Source organism: Danio rerio, chromosome 25 (genome assembly GCF_049306965.1).
Source record: "Danio rerio strain Tuebingen ecotype United States chromosome 25, GRCz12tu, whole genome shotgun sequence".
NCBI classification, from domain to species: domain Eukaryota; kingdom Metazoa; phylum Chordata; class Actinopteri; order Cypriniformes; family Danionidae; genus Danio; species Danio rerio.
This window is the reverse complement of record NC_133200.1, coordinates 37925512-37951151: the sequence shown is the minus strand read 5'-3', so window position 1 is coordinate 37951151 and position 25640 is coordinate 37925512. Positions and strand designations below refer to the sequence as shown.

Genomic DNA, 25640 nt, shown 5'->3' with positions numbered 1-25640 from the left:
GACAGCGCTGGGTTAAAAAAAAAAAAAGTGTAAGAAATCAATATCCATTCAGGTTAGTGCTGACACTTCAACCATGAGTGACAAATGACAGAGACATTTGCTGAGACGCGCAAAAACGCAGGCAATCATACGAGATTTCACAGAAATTCAGCTGCGCTTGGATGAAGATGGAGGATTTCGGCCACACAGAGCGCTGATGATTATTTACACTCATATTAATAAACAAGACTCTACAAAAAAGATGGTCCATTAAAGTGTTTTTGCACATAGTAATAGTTCATCATCCTGAAGAATAGGGGCGATATGGCAAAAAATGCAATGTCAATTCATTATTTCCCATATTGAACAATACCGATATACATTCAATTAAGCTCATCTTTATTCCTTTAGCACTTTTACAATGTAGACTGTCAAATAGGGCTGCACGATTCCGGCTAAAATGAAAATCATGATTTAGTTTTTTTACTTAAAATCAAGATCACTATTTTCTCACCATTCTGTACATAGTTATTTATTTAACCCAATGGTTGAGTTTGTTGGGTAATTTTTAACCTTTATTATGTTGTTTATGAATAACTCAACCAGTTGGGTTAAAAATGTGAATTTCCACTAAACAGTTTATACAACTAGAAGATTTAAGTGACACAACAGCTGTATTAATATGCATGTGTAATGTTGTTTTTGCGTAATTAAGATAATTTAAGCTATAGCACAATAATATTGTTGAATTACCACTCTGTGCTGTGTTTTTATATCCGTTTATCATCCAGGAATACCCGTATACCCTCTTGTTTTTCCCGGGATTCTCCTGTATTTTACAGTTCTATCATACTTTAAGTCAACATTGGGATGTGAAAATAAGGGATATGCCCACCATAATGCTGTGTTCACACCAGATGCGAAACGTGCAAATAAAAAAAATAAAATAAAATAAATAAATAAAATTGCGCTATTCGCGCATAAATAGCCGCGTGAACATTTGAGTTTACTCGCTTCATTCGTGCATCAACCCCCGTTTCATTTGCGAGTCAAATTCACTTCAGAACAGATGCGGATTCGCGCTTCTGTCTGCCCGGCGACTCTAGCTTCATTGCTAAAGGGCTGACATGGATTTTATTAAGAAAATAAGTGTTTAGGTGTTTTATGAAGGCTTAAAAACAGTGTCGATACATTTAGGGCTGTGTCTGAGTTCACTAGATCCTTTCAGCGGTGCATCCAGCTCTGTGAGCTCAATTTTTTCCAGAAACTTCTGACCAGCCAAGCCCAGTTTGAAGCACTGTTGTCGTGTCGGATTTCCCCCCGGGACACCAACAATAGGCGTACGTCACAATAACGCCCCCACAAGAGCAAGATCCTGATTGGTTAACGCGGCGAGAATGTCTGCTTAAAGTTCAGATTTGTGAACTCGTGCATTTCGCGCGTTAAGTGCGTCAGACGCGCAAAACGCTCAATTTGTCGCGTCATTAGCGGGGCGCCATTCGCGCATATCGCACCGCAGGATGTCTATTCGCGTGTTTGCATAGACTTAACATGTAAATCACTTGCGCTTGATGCGCGTTCCGCAGCATAAGGTGACTCCCCTTAAAAAAAAAAAATCCCCAAATTACTAAATATGTTCTTCTGGAGCCGTTTCATTGTAAATAAATACTTAAACGGTCAGTAAATTTTTATTATTATTATTATTATTATTTACAAAAAAAAAAAGTTTACATTAGCAGCAAATATTAGCAAACAGTTTAATTAAAATTAGCTTATTAAAATTAATAGCTTTTATAATGAAATAGAATCAAGCTATCAAATCTTATCCATTTCTTCACTGTATAACTTACACATTATGATTAAAGAGCAACCAATGAATCTCTCATTTATTTAGATTTTTTTTTTATTAAATTGAATAACAGAGCTGTCACTTTAAAAATGCACACATCTAACATTATAATAAAAGCATTTGATTGCTTTCCTAACTTTTTATGCTCATTTAGGATGAAATTAGTTGTGTTTGAAGAAAAACCCCTCCAAGATCAACATCTTTAGATATTATTATTAATTATGCGTGTATGTCTGTTTAAACACGCACCTAACACCCAGACTTCTGCTCCGCTTCAAATCACGAGAACAAAATCTGTTTGGGAAACAGCGTCTATTTATCACTATGGAGCTTTACGACCTTTAATGAAAAGGAAAATGAATTCTGAGGTTTTTATATTTAAGTGTTTTCATGCCCAAACAAAGCGAAAGCACAGAACAGACTCTCATTTAAGAGCAAGGGGCGGCCCCTGGTGGTTTGGCGGTATGGGTTGCATATAGGGAGCATTGGTTCTTTAATATTTATTTGCCACCCTTCAGAGAAACACTGAAAATACAGGAGAAACAGGAAAATACCTTTACAGGATGATACCAGGATATAACTGAAATACGGGAGAATCCCGTGAAAAATGGGAGGGTTGACAGGTGTGATCCTGCTATCATCCTGTAAAGGTGTTTTCCCGTTTTTCTCCCGTGTTTTCAGTCTTTCTCTGAATGGTGGCAAATCATAAGTCATTGTATAACAGCGGTTTGTTCTAGAGACAATCCAAAACTAATATAGCTTAAGGGGGCTAATAATATTGACTTTAAAATGGGTTTTAAAAATGTTTCTGTCTGAAAAAAACAACACCGGCTCAATCTAAAAACGTATCCCAATATGCATTACTGGATATTGAAAAGCCAAAAACTAAAATAAACAAGTAAATAACGGGGTGAGAACGTGGTAAAATCTGAAAACATCAAAAAATATTTTTCTGGATTGCTTTTGAAAACTAGCGATTGGGTTTAGGGAAGGCAGTAGGCGCTGGTCAACTGGTGCTTTTGAAAACACTATCGGTTGGGTTTAGTAAAGGCGATGGGTAAGGGGGATCAGTCAGTTGGTCAGTCAGTCAGTAAACAAAGACCTCTGGTGGATTTACGAGAGAACAGCAGGCACAAATGGCAAGAGAATTTGTAGATCTGAAAAAGCATACACATCAGCCTCTAGTGGATTCGCAAAAACAAAAAAAAAAGCTCCTGGGACGTATTTGGTGCTCTCCAGAAATGTGTATATGGGTACATTTTCAGAATGAGCCTGGGTTAGAGAAAACACTTTATTTGCTGGCATCCACTTTATAAAAGCATGATTAACACATCACTACTACTGCCGCTCATAATATTTAGGACACCAGGGATTTGAACTACTGATGCGAAGTATCCAAACACGTCTCGTCCCCACAAAATCTGTGAGATGCATACGAGAGGAGTTATGCCTCGAATTATGCAGAGGAGAGATATTCTATTAATGTTTTATGGAGATGGACTAACAGTGTAAATTTCACTCTAGACAGAACAGTTATACAGAGCTGAACAACATAAGGGGTTTGGAAGCTGATATATCAAAACAGAAATCATCTACTGTAGCAACAGCCTTAATAACAGTGTCAACAACCTGTAGTAAATATATTCCCCGGCACTAGAAGCGAATGCACTAACTAGCACTCAAATCATTAGTTTTGAGTTAACGGCACATTAACATGTAGGTTTGTTCTCTAGAGATGGCACAAAATCAATATGAGAATGCAACAGTAAAGGCGACGGCTGCTTTAAAGTGCTTGTGTTCTATGGAGTACAGTTTGTTCTGAAAAAAAGCAAAGGGGAAGTGTTAATTGCCTTATAGAGAGTGCATTAGTGCCTGTCCACTTTTTCAGCAGCGTTGGTTCCAGAAGTAACGTCCCACCCCCCAATAAAACTATATTTGTTATATATATATATATATATATATATATATATATATATATATATATATATATATATATATATATATATATATATATATATATATATATATATATATATATATATATATATATATATATATATATATACACACACAGTAGAATTATCAACTGATTAACAATTTCCTATAATTAAGCAGATAATCTAGCTACCTTATATGGAAATGCACGATTTATACATTCAGAATAATCATACACATTAAATTAATTAAAATTAGATCGAATTTAAGGACAAATTTGTGTAACAAATTTTTAAATCACCAGTTTTTAAAACGTCCTTTCAGTAACATTAATGGAATGTTTGTTCAGACTTAATTGACAATTACTACGACGACAATTACTACTACTATTATTATTACTAATACTTTGACGCCGAGAACAACTACTACGACGACAATAAATACTACTACTATTATTACTACTATCATGACGACAACTACTACAACTAATCTTACTACGACGATGGTGACCACTTCTAATATTATTACTAAGACAACTACTATTATTAATATGACGACTACTACGATGAGATGACTACTACTACTACTACTACTACTACTACTACTACTTCAACAACAGCAACTACCTCTACTATTATTACCACTACTACGACGACAACAACTACGACGATGACTACAACTACTATTACTACTACAAAAACAACAAGTACTACTACTACTACTATTACTACTACAAAAACAACAACAACTACTACTACTACTACTACTACTACTAGTATTATTATTACTAGTACTAAGATGATGAAGATTACAACTATGATGTCTACTACTATTGTTATTAATTTTATTACTACTACTACGACTATTGCGACTACAACTACTAATAAAAATCATAATCACTATTATAAATAATAGACAGACAAATATTAGACAGTTAACTTATTTTTCCATTTTAGAAATATTTTTAGATAAATGTTCATCTAACACTCTTGAAAAGTCGCAACTTGTTAAATGTTGAGTTAAAATTCCATACTAATGTTCCACTGATGTTTGCTAAATCCTAAAATGGAACGTTCTCTATGCAGAGTTCAGACAGCGGGTTTTAGCGGTGGCCACTCGCTATATTTTGATAATTATTAGTCTTTCTGCATTATCTTAACACTGATTCCAGGTGTGTATACATGTCATATTTTCATTTTCCAGACTTTTCAGCAAGCGGTTCAAACATTGTCAAAAGAAAAAGTAAATGATAGATAAAAACAGACGGTTATCAGAATGAGCCATTTTTGTTTTGCTCTTTCCTAAATGACTGTAATAAATAACAATAAACCAGCGATTCTTACAGGGTGCTGCATGTTTCAGTGGTGTGTGTGTTTAATGCGAGACGTGACAAACGAAAGGCAAGCATGAGACGCTTCATGTGTATTACTGTGCTACTTTGTGTGTGTGTGCAGAAATACTGTGTGTGTGTGTGTGTGTGTGTGTGTGTGTGTGTGTGTGTGTGTGTGTGTGTGATTTGAATGATGGCGGTGTTTCTGAGGATTACAGTGTTGCTCTTGTTTTGATCTCTGGTCAAATGACTTTGCTGCAGTGCCGCATGTCATTGGCTGAGAGCTGATGCTGCCCCCTGCTGTAGAAAAACAACAGCTCATCTGCACCCGCAGTTCATTATTAGGTAGTCCTGTATGTATGTTTGCATGTATGTATGCATGTATGTATGCATGCATGCATGCATGCATGCATGCATGCATGCATGTATGTATGTATGTATGTATGTATGTATGTATGTATACATGGTTAAAGTTAGAATTATTAGCCCCCCCCCCCCCCCCCCCCCCCTTTATTTCCCCCCAATTTCTGTTTCATAGAGCAGATTTTTTTAACACATCTCTAATAACTTATCTAATAAATTTTACCTTTGTCATGATGACAGTAAATAATATGTCTAGATATTTTTCAAGACACTTCTATACAGCTTAAAGTGACATTTAAAGGCTTAACTAGGTTAATTAGGCAGGTTGGGGTAATTAGGCAAGTTATTGTATAATGATGGTTTGTTCTGTAGACTATCAAAAAATATATATAGCTTTAAGGGGCTAATAATATTGACCTTAAAAGGTTTTTAAAAAAATTAAAAATAAAAATAAAACAAATAAAACTTTCCCCAGAAGAAAAAAATATTATCAGACATACTTTGAAAATTTCCTGAATCTGTTAAACGTCATTTGGGAAATATTTAAAAAAGGAAATAAAATTCAAAGGGGGGGCTAATAATTCTGACTTCAACTGTATATATACACACACACACACACACACATATAATTTATTCATTTTTCTTTAATTAAATCATGATGTAAAGTGTACATATATATTTATATTAGTGCTGGGCAAAAATTAATCCTGATTAATTACATCTAAAATAAAAGATTGTTTTAACAATGTGCGTGTTTTATTTATATATATATATATATATATATATATATATATATATATATATATATATATATATATATATATATATATATATATATATATATATATATATATATAAAAAAAACATTTTATTATTATTATTTATATTTATAATTTTTTATTATCATTTTTTTATTGTACACTTGAATAAAAAACAAAAACAGATTTGACTGGATGCATTTATAGGCAATGAACGCAAATTATATTTGCTGCCATTTTGTTATGTAATTTAAAAGATTCTTTTAAAAATGCAAATCTGTCTGAAAAAAAAAAAAATCTTTTTCTTTTTAGCCTAGTACTTTTATTAATCAGGGTCACCACAGCAGAATGAACCGCCAACTACTGATTGAACTATTGATTTATTTAATGAGCAAATGAGGCGTTATTTAGTCGCCACAATGGAACGAACAGCCAACTTGTCCAGCATAAGCTTTATGCAGCAGATGCCCTTCCAGCTGCAACCCATCACTGAGGAACATCCATTCACACTCATACACAACAGACAGTTAAGCCTGCCCAATTCATTAAAATGATTTTTTCCTAATGTAAAACAAAAATTAAACTGTTTATTATATACAACTTTTTTTTTTATAAATAAATATGTGGTCAAATGGAGAAACAAATGTTTTATTTTATAATAAACTACTATTATTCATTCATTCTCCTGCATCTTAGTCTCTTTATTCATCAGGGGTTGTCACACATATAAAGATTATGTAAATTATTAGCACACAGTTTATGGTTTAGCCATAGTAAGATATGTAATATAGTTTCTGATAGGGAAATTGTTGTACTTCCTGAAGCGCTTTCCTCCTGCACTTTAACATGATCAATAATCTCTCTCAGACTTCCTGCCATATTGATTATTACAATAGCAAATAAGACTCATAAACGCTCTCCAGGCTGCAGAGAAACACTGATGAACTCAACATATGAGCTGATCGCCACAGACAACCAATCAATCAACAAATCAAATCAGTCAACCAATCAATCAACCAACCAACCAAATCACCCCAAATTGAAAAGGGGGAATAAAGATGTAATGTTTTCTACAAGCAAAATGACTAATTTATAATGATATGTATTTTTGAATAAGGAATATTAATTATAATAAATTAATAATGGTCTTTTCTTTTTCATTCTTTTAAGCCGGTTTCAACATTTTAATCTGCTTTTTTTTTTTTCTCGTTTCTTTTATTCTTGTTTATAAAAAGCTCTTTGAATTACCATTGTGAATGAGATGTGCTATATGAATAAACTTGCCTTGCCTTAAAAAAGCCTTTCATAACAGAACGGAAACAATTTGTTGGTTCATATTATTAAAAGAAGGTTGCGAGTTCGAGCCCCAGCTGGGTCAGTTGGCATTTCTGTGTGGAGTTCGCATGTTCTTCCCGTGTTTGCGTGGGTTTCCTCGGGGTGCTCCGGTATCCCCAACGCAATCTCACGGCAATTCGTAACTTTTATTTGTGGCTAATTGGTACGAATATGATCTAATTCAGGGGTGGCAAACTCAATTCCTGGAGGGCCGCAGCCCTCCACAGTTTAGTTCCAACCCTGCTCCAACACACTTACCTGTAGGTTTCAAACAAGCCTGAAGGACTCAATTAGTTTGATCAGGTGTGTTTAATTAGTGTTGGAACTAAACTGTGCAGAGCTGCGGCCCTTTTGGAACTTAGTTCCACGCCTCCTTTTTAAGATCAAACATTATCGTGACTGAACTTGTACGAATTAACCACTAAACTGACCAAACGTAAAGTACTTACATTTCCCCCACAGTCCAAACACAATGCGCTATAGGGCAATTGATTAACTAAATTGGCTGTAGCATGTGTGTGATTGTATGGTTGTTTCCCACTGCTGGATAAGTTGGTGGTTCATTCAGCTGTAGTGACCCCTGATTAATAAAGGGAAAAAGCCGAAAAGAAAATAAATGAATGTATCCATGATACATCCATCTGTTTGTTGATTGTTGATAATTATGTACTAATTTTCTTCCAGAAACATAATCATGACATTAAATCGGAAAACAAGATAATTTATGCATTTGTTTTTATTAGTATAAAGCTGACTCAGTGTTACCTGACATTTGCGTAACTGCATGAAGACATTTTGCACAAGTGTTTGTTAATGGAAAGTTATTTTGAACCTGTTAGTTGAACGTTAGTCTGATGTTTTTAATACGTTCATTCATTTTCTTGTCGGCTTAGGCCCTTTATTAATCCGGGGTCGCCACAGTAGAATGAACCGCCAACTTATGCTGCACATTTTTGCAGCGGATGCCCTTTCAGCTGCAACCCATCTCTGGGAAACATTCACACAAACACTATGGACAATTTAGCCTACCCAACTCACCTGTACCGCATGTCTTTGGACTGTGTGGGAAACCAGAGCACCAGGAGGAAGCCCACACGAATGCAGGGAGAACATGCAAACTCCACACAGAAACGCCAACTGACCCAGCCGAGGCTCGAACTTGCGACCCTCTTGCTGTGAGGCGACAGCACTACCTACTGTGCCACTGCGTCACCGTTTTTAACTCGTTACAAATTGTATTTATTTTTTTGGAAAAATGTATTATTAGTTATAATCATACAATCGTGTTGGAATGTTTTGATCATATAAAAGTAAAGACCCATTTAAAATGAAGACCTACAGCGCATTATTCAGTGGATTTAGGACTTTAAGACCCTGAAGATACCCTGGATTAATAAAAAAAAAAAAAAAAAAAAACTCTGAAAGCCCAACACTCAACATTAGCAGAACTTCATATAGGTTTGTTTATCGTTTCCATGTCTTCAAGCTAAAAAAAAAAAAATTAAATAAAAATATTAATACATTATGAAAGTTGTTAGTTTTAAATGACGTTGTTGGAGAAAAGGAATTTATTTGTATTACTTTTGTGTTTTATTTATTAGAAAAATGCTTAGACTAACAACAGATTAATCAATCTTTTCTATTGTATTATAGCACATCTTGACCAGACACACTTCCTCTTTTTTTACTGTGCTGCATACTTTAAGTAACATGCTGACAAGTGGAAAAAGCAGAATAAGAATAAGTGTGGGGGCCTTTGTTTAATACAAAGTCTAGACATGTCACAAGTTGTCATGATGCTTGTAGAAGTTGTGAAATATATTAAAGATGCACGTAATTGTTCAGTTCTGGCATGCAGAGAAGGGTTGCAGAAAGAGGAAGTATGTCTAGGGGTACAAGAGCCAAAGGACTGCAGAATGACTGATCAGTGACGTTACACCAAAACTCCACCTGTTAATATCAGTTGTGTATATATGCTGAAGTCAGGGAGTTTGAGTTGCGAAACTCTTGAATGTAATTCTTGTATTGCATTGGGATAACGTAACCCAGAGCGCTGTCATAGAATTATTCATTTGTATCTAATAAATTACTAATATTTTTGGCATTGAAGAAAACACTCCCCAGACCTTTTCTTATTAAACACGCATGGAACTGGCTAGATATTCCAACAACGCATTGTGTTTTACGTGTGTTTTCTGTTTATTCACAGTTGTGAATTGCATTATTGGATGTTTATCTCTGCTCTGTTGACTTTTGATGTTGAAATTTTAATTCTACAATTTAACAAAGTGAATTATCGTGGCATTTTATTTATTCAAAATAATGCAAAATGCATAAGAAATAATGTATAGAAAGAAACAAGTTTGTAAAATAACAGAAAATGCAGTGAAAATGTTTTTGTAGCATAAAATGCAACAAGCCAACAAAATATAGCCCTTTAAACTATTAAAAATGTTTTTAAACAGTCACTTTTTCAAACTTTAAGGTTAAAAGTTTGTAAAAGAAAGGTCAAGCTCCCATAATGCAACTCAAAAGCATAAATAAAAGGGTTAAAGTAAAAACATGAATCACAAAATATGGAAAACTGCTCATTTAAAGTGTAGAATACTGCAAATAACAATACAACAAACTGGAAAAACTTTATAAATCTGTTCAGAGATGGCACAATCACCCCATGCAGCTACAATGATCTTCTCACAGAACTTCAATATGAAAATTATACAAATAAGTTAATTACCAGATTCCTCTGATAACGATGATAACGAACGTCCTGTCCACTTCTTCAACTCAAATCTTTCTGATTCATCACTAATGTCCGATCGCTCGGAGAGGTGTGACGGAAACTGCATCTCTCTTGCAAAAAAACAATCAGCGCTGACGTTCATCGACTGTGACGTGTAGATGGGAGAAAGAGTGGTTTTCAGCAGAAACGCAGGCGCCGGGTTGTGATGTTTATTAAATCTGTGCCGTGACCAGCTCCACCACCACCACAGATGGGCGTGTGAGTTTAAAACACATTTGCGAAAAACTTACAGTAGCAGATAATGTATAACGGCATGCCGGATGTGAGGCCAAAAAGCTATAACAACAACCTCCTATGAATAATATAATAGGTCATATAGTTGTGTGTTACTGTTTACTGAGTGCTACTTTTCTGAGTGCACATGTGAGTCTCCGAGCTGCAGTGATTACGACTCCTAGATATTTGCAGATTATTGAAATATGAACGCTCCAATGCTGGACTTCTGATAGTATCAATGACTGCCTATCAGCATCACTACCGTCCTTCTGAATAATCAGTGGTGCAAAGTTACAATTAAAAATACTCAATTTACTGTAATTGAGTAGTTTTTCCCAGGCATTTACTAAGTTGTTTTAAAAAGTTGTACTTTTACTTTCCCCTTGAGTACATTTATATTGCTGTATCAGTACTTTTACTCCTCGACTTCCTTCAACCTGCAGTCACTACTTTATTCTAGGGGGTCAAATCAATTTTTTTCGATTAGTTGTTGATTGATTGTTTATTTAAAGTTTTATTAACACAGGAATTTGAGTATGTATTTATGTATTCATTTATTTATTTGCATATTTATTTATTTTTGGTTTTATTTATGCAGGGATTTGTGTATTTATTTATTCAATTATTTATATGCGTATTTTTATAGTTTCATTCATGCTGGAATTTGCGTATTTATTCTTTAATTTTTTTTGCATATTTATTTATTGTTTTATTTATGCAGGAATTTGTAGATTTATTTATTGTTTTATTTATGCAGGAATTTGTAGATTTATTCATTTATTTATTTGCGTATTTATTTATCATTTTATGCAGGAATTTGTACATTTTATTTATTTGCGTATTTATTTAATTATTGTTTTATTTAGGAAAGAATTTGTGTATTTTTTTAATAAATTTATTTTATTAATTTGCGTATTAATTTCTGTATAGTTTTATTTATACAGGAATTTGTGTATTTCTTTATACATTTACTTATTTATTCATTTTTTTAATGTTCATATTTATTTATTGTTTTATTTAGACAGGAATTTGTGTATTTATAAAAAAATTATTCATTTTTTATTTGCATATTAATTTTTTTATTGTTTTATTTATGCAAGAATTTGTAGATGCATTTATACATTTATTTATTTATTTGTTTATTTGCATTTTTATTTATTTATTTATTTATTGCTTTATTCATGCAGGAATTTGTAGATTTATTTATACATTTATTTATTTGCATAGTTATTTATTTATTGTTTTGTTTATGCAAGAATTTGTAGATGTACTTATACATTTATTTATTAATTTGTTTATTTGCATTTTTATTTATTTTTTATTGTTTTATTTAGGCAGGAATTTGTAGATTTATATATACACATTAATTTATTTATTTGCGCATTTATTTATTGTTTTATTTATGCAGGATTTTGTGTATATATTTGTGTGTGTGTGTGTGTGTGTGTGTGTGTGTGTATATATATATATATATATATATATATATATATATATATATATATATATATATATATATATATATTGTGTGTGTGTGTGTGTATATATATTATTTATTTGGCGTATTTATTTATTTATTGTTTTTGCAGGTTTCGTCCTTCATAGTTGCCTACTTTTCTATTATTATTCTTGTATTACATGTTGAATGAGTGCAATAGAAATACCAATAAAAATTAGTAATATTATGTTTATCAGCTTTATATCTTATCTTAAATGTATTATTCTTATTTATATTATTCATGGCGTTAATTAAAATACATTATAAAAAGACAAACGACAAAAACAAAAAAAAAAACAAAAAAAAAACTCGACCTTGTTGTGACTCCCCTTCACTTCCGTTCCGCGTCGTGGCGCTGCTGAGCTTCACTTCCTTCAGCTAACGGCGCTGCTGTCATTCGCTCATTCTGACAGCTCACACTTCCAGCTGAACTAACACTTCGTATATTTACGCCACAGAATCAAAAGCAGATGTCTCGAGGCGTGAGAAAGAGGTTTGCTGACGGTTATATCATCAGTTAGCGCTCTAGATGTTATTATCTGTAGTCGCGCTAGCTTGTTGAAGTAGCTTTGTTTACATTTCTAGTTCAGATCCAGCAGTGGGTTAACAACAGTATAGAAAAGCTTCGGGGCTGTTCAAATCATCGCAGATTTGTCTTGAAGGTGTTGTGTTTGTGCCTGTGCTTTCGGGAAACCCTCAGTATGGGGATGTGTTTGCCCTGTTTGAGTGGAGCTGAGGATGATGTTGTGGTCACGCCAGACCCTGTGAGTACTTTAGTACGTTTATTTAATGCATTTATTGACGTATATTTCCCCATCTGTGTTTATTTTACGAGTGCTAACAACAGCATCACTGTTTTGACTTAATTTAGTGAGGTAATGATTAAAAACATTGACGTTTTGTGGTGGCGAGGATGAAATAATTTAATAACTGATTATATAATACTAATATTTACTTTATCTAATAACACGATTTATAATAAATAAGATAATTGGTTAGCAACATGAACTTAAAGATATACATGCGCTTACATCTTTAATCTCCATGCTGCTGACCATTTATTTTATTCATTATGAATTATTAGTTAAGAATTATCAAATTATTTCTTATTAAATTATTTTTAATTATTAGTAAACAATTACTAATTATTAGTATTGCTGCTGCCCATTTATTTTATTTATTATGAATTATTTGTTAGTAAATTAATATTAAAGTAAATAATTAGAATTATTATTTAGTAATACATAATTAGTAATTAAACTGCTGCTGCCGCCCATTTATTTTATTATAAATTATTTGTTAAACTATTATTAGTAAATTATTATACAAGTAAACTATTAGTGAATAATTAGTAATTATTATTATTATTAGTATTAAATAATTAGCAATTATTAGTATTGCTGCTGCCTATTTATTTATTGTAAATTGTTAGTAAACCATTATTAAATTAGAACATTATTATTAATTTAGTTAAATTAATTAATAATTAGTTTAGTATTAATTAGTAATTTTTAGTATTGCTGCTGCCCATTTATTTTATTTATTATAAATTATTTGTTAGTAAATTAATATAAAATTATAAGTTAGTGGTAAATAAATGTAATTATTAATTATTAATAGTAGTAATACATAATTGGTAATTAGTGTTGCTGCCGCCCATTTATTTTATTCGTTAGGAAACTATTATTAAATTATTATTAATTAATAGTAAATAATTATTATTAGTAGTAAATAATTGGTAATTATTAGTATTGCTGCTGCCCATTTATTGTATTTTTCAAATTATTTGTTAGTAAGCTATTATTAAATTATTAAATATTAGTAAATTATTTGTCAGTAACACGTCCATGGAAAATATCCTTCAGTTTCTTTCTTTCAATTTTTTTTTCATGTCCAATATCATATATTAATCACACTCATGTTTACTTTTTAAATTCTATTTGCTCCTATGTGGATTTTATTTACTTTCTTTTGCATTTATTTATTTTTTTGCATCAATACAGACTTTTTCCGGTTTTGTTAATTAAATAAAGGAAGAAAAGAAAAGTAAGGAATGAGAACATAATGCTTTATCACTACTGTTCCTTAAAATGAAAGTATTATAACAATTAAAATTTGTTATTGTTTTTTAGATTATTAAAAAAACGTTATATATTACGTTATATATATATAATATATAATGTTATAATTATATATTATAACATTAAAATGTCAATCAATTGATTAAAACGAGTAAAATGGTAGTATTTTTAATTGTGATATTTATAATGAATATAATTTTTGGAAAAAATTAATAATAGATTTTTTTCCCCACAGGAGACAAGGAGAAAACAGCTAGCAGAGGCCGCAGAGAAGAGACAGAAAGAGGTAAATCTACTTAAAAATAAAGTCTTTACATTGATATTACATACACCAATGAGCAGGAGACAACTACTGTACACATGTAAAATATAAAAACTCAATTTATGAGAAATTAATATTTACAAACAAATATTGATGATAACACAGCTGAGCGTTTAAAAGATCTCAGTAAAGGATGTTTAGATTGAGTTAAAAAAAAAAAAAAAAAAAGTGTGTAAATAAATTCAGTTGGGTCAAAACACACAGTTTCCAAAATACTGTTGGAGATTTGGCCTTACATTACAAAATTGCATGTTTGTATAGTGTGTGAAAACAGTATGTGAGGTGAGTAGTTTGTCCGATATCCTAGTATTTGAAAAGCAGTATGCCAAAAAAGACAAACATACGAGGATGCTCGACTACTTTCGATGAGATTCTAAAGTGCACATCCAATAGACACTTTACTATCCCATTGGGCCACAGGAGATAAATCATGAATGAACCAATGCAACTGACATGGGTAGGTCATGTGATGACAACATGTCAGATATAGTACATCCGAATTATATTTACAACTCGCTTCCATACTATAAAACACACTTTTCTAACAGATAACAAGGATTTAACCAGTTATGATGAACTTGAGTTTATGCAAGTAGATTTTGTGACACATCCACTATTATTTAATCCAACATACCCACAACAACAGATATTAAATCAGACTCATCAACTATCATCACTCAGTTCCCCAATTATCATTCTCATTAACATCAATTAGCCATCAGGGCCAGACTCAGCTGCAGCATATATTCATTACCATAATCCATCCGGATCACTTTTTAGTATCTGTTTAGTAGGGATGCATCGAATATTTTCCCGCCAAAAATTATCAATCGAAATTGGAAATTTCTGTTTTTGGCAGGAAGAAAAAAATAAGCACCACAGTGCCCTGCCATGCTTAGTATCCTGGTTTCAGTCACTATGTGGTGTAAAACAACTTTCACACTGCACACGGAAAGCGCTGTGCTATGAAACCCATTCATTTCAATGGCTTGTACAAGAGCTTTGGACAAAATTCAAAACAGTTCAATATTACACTCTGTGGCTATTCTGCTCATGTACACATACTTTTCTGTGCATAAACCATACATGCTCATCAAAAAAAGCAAAGTTCGCTTAAATAACGTCCAAACAGGACATTTCAATGTAGCATACTTGTTCGTGCTGCTTGCAATAGAGCAACTGTGCTGTCATGGCAATGCTGGTAAAATAATGCTACTCGACTTGTTCTCTGATCTTTTTTATATCAGTATAATTTAAGTTATTGGGGTAACTTTTAAAAGTTTTTACATTCAATATATTTATATACAAATAAAATTAAATATTTAGAATCGGTTTCAGTATTCGACCAAGTGGATCCTGAATATTTGGTTTTGGCTCAGAATTTTTACTTCGGTGCATCCCTACTGTTCAATTCATGCTCTCATTATACATCATGCTCTGCATCTTTCTGCTTTTATCCACTCATTCGTAAACTTTTCTATTAGTAATAAAGGGTCTCTATTCAGAATCTATTGTTTTTAGCACTACCAGTGGTCGTTGTGTGAACTGCAGGCAGACAAAAGGTTTACGCAAAACCTGAAACTGTCATAAAACTATTGTAACTTTTATGTTCAACAGAAGATAAAAACTCAAACAGGTTTGGAGCAAGTAAAGGACGAGTAAGCACAGCTTTTATCTTCAGTTGAACAAACGTTTTGATAGTTTAATTCTAAAGTAGATTTGTTTGAGACTGTAGAGGAGATCTGCCTCTGAGACCATAGTTTGAATCAATCCCTTTGTTTTGCATTGACATTATCTCATTTCAAAAGTTCCATTACAAGATCTTCACATATTGGCAATTAAAAAAGGGATTAATACTAGTGCTGTCCAACGATTGAATGTGATTAAATCGCAATCACGTCCAAAATAAAATTATTTATATATATATATATATATATATATATATATATATATATATATATATATATATATATATATATATATATATATATATATATATATATATATATATATATACACACAGTTTAAGTCAGAATTATTCGCCCCCCTTTGACTTTGTTTTTCTTTTTTAATATTTCCCAAATGATGTTTAACAGATTCAGGAAATGTTCACAGTCTGTCTGTTAATATTTTTTCTTCTGGATAAAGTCTTGTTTTATTTTGGCTACAAAAATTTTAAAATTTTTAAAAACCATTTTAAGGTCAATATTTTTAGCCCCTTTAAGCAAATCTTTATTGATAGTCTACAGAACAAACCAACATTATACAATAACTTGCCTAATTACCCTAACCTGCCTAGTTAACCTAATTAACCTAGTTAAGCCTTTAAATGTCACTTTAAGCTGTATAGAAGTGTCTTGAACAATATCTAGTCAAATATTATTTATGGTCATCGTAAATCATGGCAAAGAGAAAATGAATCAGTTATTAAAACTATTTTATATATATATATATATATATATATATATATATATATATATATATATATATATATATATATGTTTTATACATAATATTTATACACAGTAAATACACACACACACACACACACACACACTATGTAAATACAAACTTTTACTTTGTATGCCATTAGTCACGATTAATCATTGGACAGCACTAATTAAAAAAAAAAAAAAAGCTAGCTTTTTACAATAACAAAATAATGGGCGTCCAGTGTTTGATGGTGCAGATGCTTTTGGTTCCCCACGTGTGATTTGTGGGCCGTTTTACTGTCTCTCAGAGGTTTAAGACAAAGCATAGAGCATCTAAAGCGTCACGGTGAGTAAAATCATCCTCAACCTGCTGTTTCACACTAAACACACCAGCACAGACATCTGCTGTCATTCACGTCACTATCTCTGACATCACCACATTCAGTACTCACTGCTGCTGTCACTGTAACGCTCACTCCACGTTTTATATACACAACAGATCACTTTAAATTAGCTTCTTAATAAATTCGCCATGAGATCTTCTTTGCTTCACATGTAAATCATTTGTGATTTATCCGCGTCTGCGTACTGCACAAGCTGAAAACTCCCCTCCACTCCCCCCTCCATGTAATGTAAAGATTGTGAGGACGCCGGTGAGACGTCATTGTTCGAGAGACACTCAAATACATCACGTGCGCAACGTCTATAAGCCATGTACAAATTCATTGCTAACTGAAATAAATATACTCTGATGATTATATGGTTTGGAATTGAGTTTTATAAGATTATTTACATTTATTTATGATTATTTTTCGTTTAAATTATGAATTTTGCAGGATCTCAAAAATTTGCGTTGGATTCAGCGATCACGGAATCGCGAAAAACTAAGGGGGCTGAGATATATATATATATATATATATATATATATATATATTTGTAAACAGTAAAATGAACAAATGTACAGTACAAAGTATAGAAAGAATATTAAATTATATCACATTACAGAGGGTACATTGTCACCTCACATTTTTAAACACCTACTCTTAGTTTAAAACAGTGGTTCTCAAACTTTTTTCACCAAGTACCACCTTAGAAAAAAGTTGTCTCTCCAAGTACCACCTTACGACGCTATTTTTTAACCAGTATTAAAAAATAGCGACGTAGGCCTAATTAAGCAGCTACAGGTGTGCACATTGTTAAAAACGATGCAGATTAATTTCTATTATTAAGAATATGTATTATTGTCAGTCACTTTAAACATTTTAAATAGTCTGAACATTAACTGTGCTTGCAGGTAAAAAAAAAAAAAAACGTTTTAGTTAAAATGTGCTTTTAAAAGTTTATTAAAAAATGGCGCTGTTCTTAAAAAGTAAAAAGAAAACTGCTGTACTTAAATCTAAAGTTTTCATAGTAGCCTATTCATCAAAAGTTGGAAATGTTGCTTGGATCTCATAAATATAGGCTATATGTCATATTCATACACTTTCAGACAAATCTTGAAATATATGTTAAATGTACATATGACAGGGTTCATACAGGGACAGCCTAATGAAAATCAATTCCAGCACCTATTTTTTTCAAGACTGACATGCTATGTATTGAAGACCTGAAATGTATTGTCAGCAACCCATAAAACATTATATAGAAATAGATACAAATAAAAACCATTAATAATAATAATAATATTTATTAACCATATATTAATAATATAATAAACCTGCACTAAATGCTTGTAAAATCTTTTTTGTACTCAAGTACTCAATACTATTACACTGCTAAAATAACACAAATTTTAGTAAATAATACTAATATTAGGTAAAAGTACAAAGTACTCTTTTAATAAGTACTAGTTAAAAAAATCTGATTTTCATTATGAAATCACTTTTTTTTAAGTGTAAACCGGATTGAATGGTTTAATTGCTTAAATCCCAAAGCTACATGTATAGGAACTTGCACTAACAAAGGAAGTGTGACCGATTTTTTTCTTTCATGAAAATTAATCTTTTTCAATAGCACTGGTAAAACTACCACATAATCTTTAAGGCCATCAAGACAGTTTTTGCCCATTTTTAAACAATATTTTCAAGCTTTGAAAGGTTAAATTAAAGTATATGGTAAAAAGATTTAAATTTAGCCTTTTATTTGCATATTTTACACTATTTTTCTTTACATTATGGCAAATTTATTTTCTTAAATAGCTGTACATCACATGTAGATTTTATTTTACACTTGATCTTAATCTAAAATACAAACTTAAAAAAATACAAGTACACTGTCAGTTAAAAAAATAAAACAAATGACTTCATTTTACTTGAGGTATTTGAAATATGACAACAGTACATTTATCAAAGCAGTGCTTTAAGAGCCTTATTGTTCATTTTGATAAATAAACAATAAGTAACAATGGATTGCCTTGACCTGTAATGCTTTAAGACAGATCAGAATACAGCTAAATGTATAAATCACACAAATACCTCATCCAGAAACATTTCCAGCATAATTCTTTTGTCGTAAAGAAATAAAAAAATACCACCTTTGCTAAAAGTAAGTTTCACTTCACAACACAGCCAAACAAGAAGACCATTAGCATTGTCATCGATTATGCATCAATCTATTTCTAAATACTTGATAACTTTGAATACTTTTGACTAAATTTAGTCAAGGAGCAAAGATAAATAATGACTTTTAATAGTGGAAAGATCGCGATTGTATTCAATCTGAGCACGCAGGCGATCATGAGAGCACTTGCAGTTCATTTGAAAAAAGCAATTAAGAGCTCGCATGTCTGTTTTAGCGATTTGCGTACATGAATGCGCTCTCGTGATAAAATAAAGCACATTTAAGAGCTCGCATGTCTGTTTTAGCGATTTGCGTACATGAATGCGCTCTCGTGATAAAATAAAGCACTCGCCACATTTGCAGAAATGAGTTATTGCGCAATACCTCCATTCCCGCGCCGCCATTCAGACTGTATAGAGGAGTGACAGGTCAGAGGCGAGTCGACTCGCTGTCGTAGGGCGAAACGTGTATGAAGATCATAAAATAGGCTGGAAATATGTCCGCGGTTTAATAACTATGCTAGACATTTCTATAGTGAAAACATCCGAGAAGCATTATTCCAACAAAACATTTGTTTTTAAGTTGTTTTCTCTGTCTCTGCAACACAGAAAGCCTTTATCCCGCCCTTACGTTTCACGCAAAACTAGACAAGGTCGACTGTGATTGGCTACTTTTCATGTCAGTCAAATTACGCTTCAGAATCAATTCTTAAGCTGCTGAATATCAGTTTCCGAAGTTTATGACACAATGCACTAAAATAAACACTCTAAGCACAGAGCTGTGATCGTACGCTTCACTAAACAGAAAATGCTGATCACATCGAGGTTATAGTACGCATCAAAGGATTAAAAGTGTTAATTGTTTATTTCATTATTTGGCGATTCCTCCGCGTACCACTAGGAGGAAGCCCGCGTACCACTAGTGGTACGCGTACCACAGTTTGAGAACCACTGGTTTAAAACTTTATACTGCCACCTAGTGGTGATGTTTTGAAACTGCACAACATTAGTGTAGTTAGTTAATATATTTTTCATGTATACGTGATTTATATTTAGTGTTTGCTCACGCTGTACTCATAATTCTAGCATGTTTAAGGTGCACAAATATTCAGCACGCAAACACGCATTAAGAGCACATGGTCCACCTGTTGTGTCGAGAGTGTGTGTATTAGTTGTGTTTTGTCTGATCGTTATTAGACGACATACCGAGGCATCAAAGACCCGGAAGCCTTGGAAAGGAAAAAGAAGAAACAGGAAGAGAGCGAGAAACAGACCATGAGCTCTGCGCCGTCAGGAGGAGGAGGGCTGAAGGTCACTCTACAACTCTTATTTATTATTTCATTATACTGCAGATGTAGTAGGGAACTTTATTTGTTCATCTGAAAATTGCACATTTGATCAAAAGTCTGCTTCAGAGGTTCCACTTCAGAGCTCGTGACCTTTGATTAGAGATTATAATTTTAAAAGAAAAAAAAAAAAGTTGAGAGTGCAAGTTTCACTGCAGTTTTGGATCAAATTAATGCAGATTTGATAAGCAGAAGAGATCTCTTTAAAACTGAGATGTCTCATTTCTGTCTACATCAAATTAAATGAGCAAAAATGACAACATTAAATTCCATTAATATAATAAATGTTTCTTTAAGGTTTCAAGTAACTTTTATGAAAGTAAAAAATGTAAGATAAGGGGTGTAATTTTAGTTTTAAAAAAAAAAGATAAACATTTCATTTTTAATTAATTTTAATCTGCTGTTATTAAAATATATAAAATATACCACACAAACACACACACACACTTTTTGGGATCTGCTCACCAAGGCTGCATTTATCTAATCCAAAAATTGAGTACACTGTAAAATGGTGAAATATTATTGCAGTATAAAATAACTGTTTAAGAGTATGTTGTCATTTAATTTAATAATTTATTTCAGTGATTTAATGATGAATTTTCAGCTTCATTACTTTAGTCTTCAGTCACATGATCCTTCAGAAACCACTCTATTATTATTGTTTTTATTATTATTTTTAATAGTAATAAAAGCAATAATGACTGGAGTAATCATTTTATTTTAAACTACATACAATAAGTAAAGAATAAATGTATAATAAGTATTTAACAATTTAACTTTTTTTCTTAGATAGACAGACATAGATAGATAAAGATAAAATTAAATAAATGTACACGATTAAAATTTGGAAAAAAAAAAACTTATAAATAAATATTTAATACAAATAAATCATGTTGTAAAAAACAAATGTCCAATTTTGGGTGTAAATCAGTGTAAAAAAATATATTTATGTAAATGTCTTACATATTTTGGTCTTAATTTTTTTAAAACATACTAAATATATTTTTTCGTCTTTTAACCGTAATATTTTCTTCAAAAATGAAATAACCCTCTCATTTGTAGTTAGAAAATAAAATCTACAAAGATTTAATGAAATGGTGTGAGAATTTAAACGAGTAATAGTAAATTTAAGAACTCTGAATAATTGGATATATAATACACAAAATATTTCCTTTAATAATCACTAATAACAACTTGAGAAAATAAAATGTCAAATTATGAGTGTAATTCAGTGTAAAGCATATTTATATTATACATTTTATAATATATACTCAAGTTTTCAAATCGTTCATTTCCTGCTAATTCAAATGTTAACGCTAACTTCAGTATTAATTGGTACCGAATTCCAGTATCATGACAACTCTAATATATATATCACATACCTACATATATACAGTTGACATCAATTATTAGCCCTCTGATTTTTTTTTCCTTTTTTAAATACTTCCCAAATGATTTAACAGATTCTGGAAATTTTCACTGTATATCTGATATTTTTTCTTCTGGAGAAAGTCTTATTTGTTTTATTTCATCTAGAATAAAAGCAGTTTTTAATTTTTCAAAACCATTTTAAGGTCAATATTATTTGCCCCTTTAAGCTATATATTTTTTGATAGTCTCTAGAACAAACCACTGTTATACAATGACTTGCCTAATTACCCAAACCTGCCTAGTTAACCTGATTAACCTAGTTAAACCTTTAAAAATGTCACTTTAAGCTGTATAGAAGTGTCTTGAAGAATATCTAGTCTAATATTATTTACTGTCATCATGGCAAAGATAAAATAAATCCGTTGATTTATTAACTAACTCATTAGAGATGAGTTATTAAAACTATTATGATTAGAAATGTGTAGAAAAATAAAAATAAACGGGGCTAATAATTCTGACTTCAACTATATATATATATATATATATATATATATATATATATATATATATATATATATATATATATATATATATATATATATATATATATAATAAGCTAGAAAATAAAAAGGAAATCATAAGTATTAAATATTTTCGGTATTATTTAGTTTGACTCTTAATTTTTGGAAAAAGTTTACCATTTTCTTTGTCTGATTTTGACATCTATTTCCTCACACTTATGAATAAAGCGAGATATGCTGACTATTTTCTCTCTCTCTCTTTTCAGTGGCAGGTTGGCTAACACAGACTGAAGGGAAGCCCGCCGCCGTTTCTTCACTGGATGGTTGTTCCTGCAACCTTTACCTGCCGTTTTTCAAACACTTTTCTATTTCTTTCTTATTTAGAAGTGTACACTAGCCAGGGGAGTTTGCGTAGAGACTAGTTATTTTGCCAATCAAAGCTCCTAATACTGCAGGCCTTCTGATTGGTGGGAGTGCACCCAGGCCACGCCTATTTAAAAACGCCAAAAAGGATTAGTTAGAGTGAATTTTCCAGGACAGCAGTGCATTCTCTCTCAATCCGTTCGGTTTATGCCTCATTTTCACACGCGCAGCTTTTGTACCGATGTGCTTTGACATCAAGAACACTTGAAGGTCATTTATTACGCATTTGTACCACAGAAGAGCATGGTTTATATTGGAGTTTGGAGCCGTTTATATTAACGCATCGGTTGTGTTTTGGGTTTGCGATATTTAAGAGTGAAGTACTACAGTATATGATGTGGGTTTGCACTTTCACTGCCTGTTGATTGTATGACTTGCTGTTGAATGTGCATCACTTTATCTGACCCAAAAGCCTTTGAAAAGAAAAGTACACATGATTTAGTGTTAGGACTATGTAGCTGTGTACTAGAACCAAACTCACATTGAGATTTTTGCAAAGGAATGTATTTTATCTATAGGTGCTCTTGAGGAAAGTCTACATAATGCCTTCTTTTTAGGACAAAAAGTTAAGCCCGTGACCGCTGCCTTTAAATGCTTGACAGGGAAACAATCACCACAAATCTTCATTCAGATTGAGTCATTAGCACATGTTGTATTACAATAATACAGGGAGTAAATCAGACAAGGTATCGCAGTTGGTCGTGTTAGCCAGTAGAGGGCATCGGTGCACCTTCTGATCAGGAACACAGCTGCAGAGGCGCTGCTTTAATAAAGAGTGTGTGTTGAGTTGCACCGCTGTTGTTTTGTTGCAAAATTAAAAGAAAATCCATTTTGTTTTAACTTGAACACAGAATTGTTGTAGTTTATACGCCGAGCTTGGTTAGATGGTTCATGTGTGTGTGTGTGTTTAGGGTTGAAGATGAACTCATTTCAGGAGCTGGTTATGGAGCAAATATCTGCCAAAACAATCTGAATTTGAGTCGTGCTAACTCGTGCAATTTATTCATTTTCTTTCAGTTTATTTATCAGGGGTCGCCACAGCGGAATGAACCACGAACTATTCCAGCATATGTTTTACACAGGGGATGCCTGTCCAGCTGCAACCCAATACTGGGAAACACCCATGTACACTCACACACACACTCATACACTACGGCCAATCAGGGAATGTCTGACACAGACGCATACATACTGTAATAGACGTGCCAGACATGAAAGCTTGACGGGCGTAACAACAGTTACTAAGGAGGGCGGGGCTTAGCGAAGGATCAGTTCGTAACTTTTTGATTTAGTGGCTAAAGCCGCGGTCACACTGCACTTTTCGCCATAGACTTCCATTCATATGCAAGCGAACGCGACAAACTGGAAATGCAAGCTTGTATGACAAGTTTCGCGGTTCGCTGCGTTCGAATGTTTGGTCGAAGATTGAAACATGACCACTCTGTACAGAAGTTTATAATATGTATAATATTTTCGCAGCGCCATACAACAGAATTTCGCTTGCTCAAACTCTAGTGTGACAAGGCATGATTCCTATGATCTCATTTATACAATTTAGTATGATTTGCTCATCCCCCAATTATGATTTTAGCGGTGGGGTTTGGTGCCACACCTTTTTAAAATCGGATATTTTCATGTGGCTGCATTTTAGTACGAATTAGCCACTAAACAGACAAAACCAATGTGATCTCACGAGGAAACGCAAGTATTTTACGTTTTGTCAGTTTAGTGGCTAATTCGTATAAGTTCAGTCGTACGAATATTTTAAAAAGGAGGCGTGGCACCCAACCGTCATTGGGTGATGAGCAAATCGCACTAAATTGCACAAATTAGATCGTACGACTTTATACGAATTAGCCACTAAATCATAAAGTTACGAATTGCCATGAGATTGCGTTGGACAAAACATTAAATAGTTACGTTTCATCGTGAGATCAGCCTGAAAATGAGTCCATAAAGGTCTGCCTAAAAGAAATTCCATTCTCTTATATTTCAGATGTTTGAAATTCGAGTTAATTAATTCAAAACAATTTCTGATGGCATATAATATTCAGTTTTATTAAATTACAATTGTCTATAATTTGGATTTGGATGCCAATGACTTGGGTTTGATATAAGGGCCTTTGCACCTAATGGGAACTAATCCAGTACTGGATCCCCAAGAACTAAACCCACCCAAGACTATTTTCCTGATTGCATTCGCACTGTCAGTAGAAACTAAAGTGAGTCAAGATAGATTGGAGATCAAAAAATGAGAACTAAGAGACAAAACAGTAGAAGAAGCTTGTAAATGCTGAGAACAAACAGTCACAGACAAATGCAGTAAACATTAGCCTTCTGTATATTAATGGCTTGTGTTTGGCCAAATCAACAGACAAAGGTCATGTATTTGCACAAAATCATACAATGTCATTCATACAAAAATGTATGACATTTCAAAAAAAGCCCACCCCTAAAAGCTCCCATCACTGGAGGTGTCAACAGGCCGTACAAAAATGTGAAAATGTCAAAAATGAGATTGTT

The 25640-nt window shown here is 32.5% G+C and overlaps 2 protein-coding genes across 13 annotated transcripts in view; one reads left to right on the top strand and one right to left on the bottom strand.

Annotated features, from left to right (window-relative positions):
- ano3 (anoctamin 3) overlaps positions 1 to 25640 on the bottom strand; it is a 123315-nt gene that overhangs the window by 96091 nt on the left and 1584 nt on the right. The window lies entirely within an intron of this gene.
- Positions 12404 to 23963, top strand: svip (small VCP interacting protein). 6 transcript variants are annotated; one of them, XM_073941634.1, is made up of 6 exons: positions 12456 to 12556; positions 12649 to 12827; positions 14380 to 14430; positions 17207 to 17244; positions 20654 to 20767; positions 22961 to 23963. In XM_073941634.1, exons 2-5 carry the CDS (start codon positions 12765 to 12767, stop codon positions 20733 to 20735), a joined length of 234 nt encoding a protein of 77 aa, XP_073797735.1. In that variant the 5' UTR covers positions 12456 to 12556; positions 12649 to 12764; the 3' UTR covers positions 20736 to 20767; positions 22961 to 23963. The 6 variants fall into 6 exon arrangements, with proteins under 6 accessions (NP_001289555.1, XP_073797735.1, XP_073797734.1 ...); XM_073941633.1 differs by lacking the exon at positions 17207 to 17244; XM_073941632.1 differs by lacking the exon at positions 17207 to 17244 and having other exon boundaries at positions 12649 to 12839.

Coding starts and splice junctions, on each gene's coding strand:
- svip (XM_073941632.1), top strand. CDS start 12,765: ATGGGGATGTGTTTGCCCTGTTTGAGTGGAGCTGAGGATGATGTTGTG. Junction 12,840..14,379: donor CAGACCCTGTGAGTACTTTA/GTACGTTTATTT, acceptor TTTTCCCCACAG/GAGACAAGGAGAAAACAGCT. Junction 14,431..20,653: donor CAGAGAAGAGACAGAAAGAG/GTAAATCTACTT, acceptor GATCGTTATTAG/ACGACATACCGAGGCATCAA.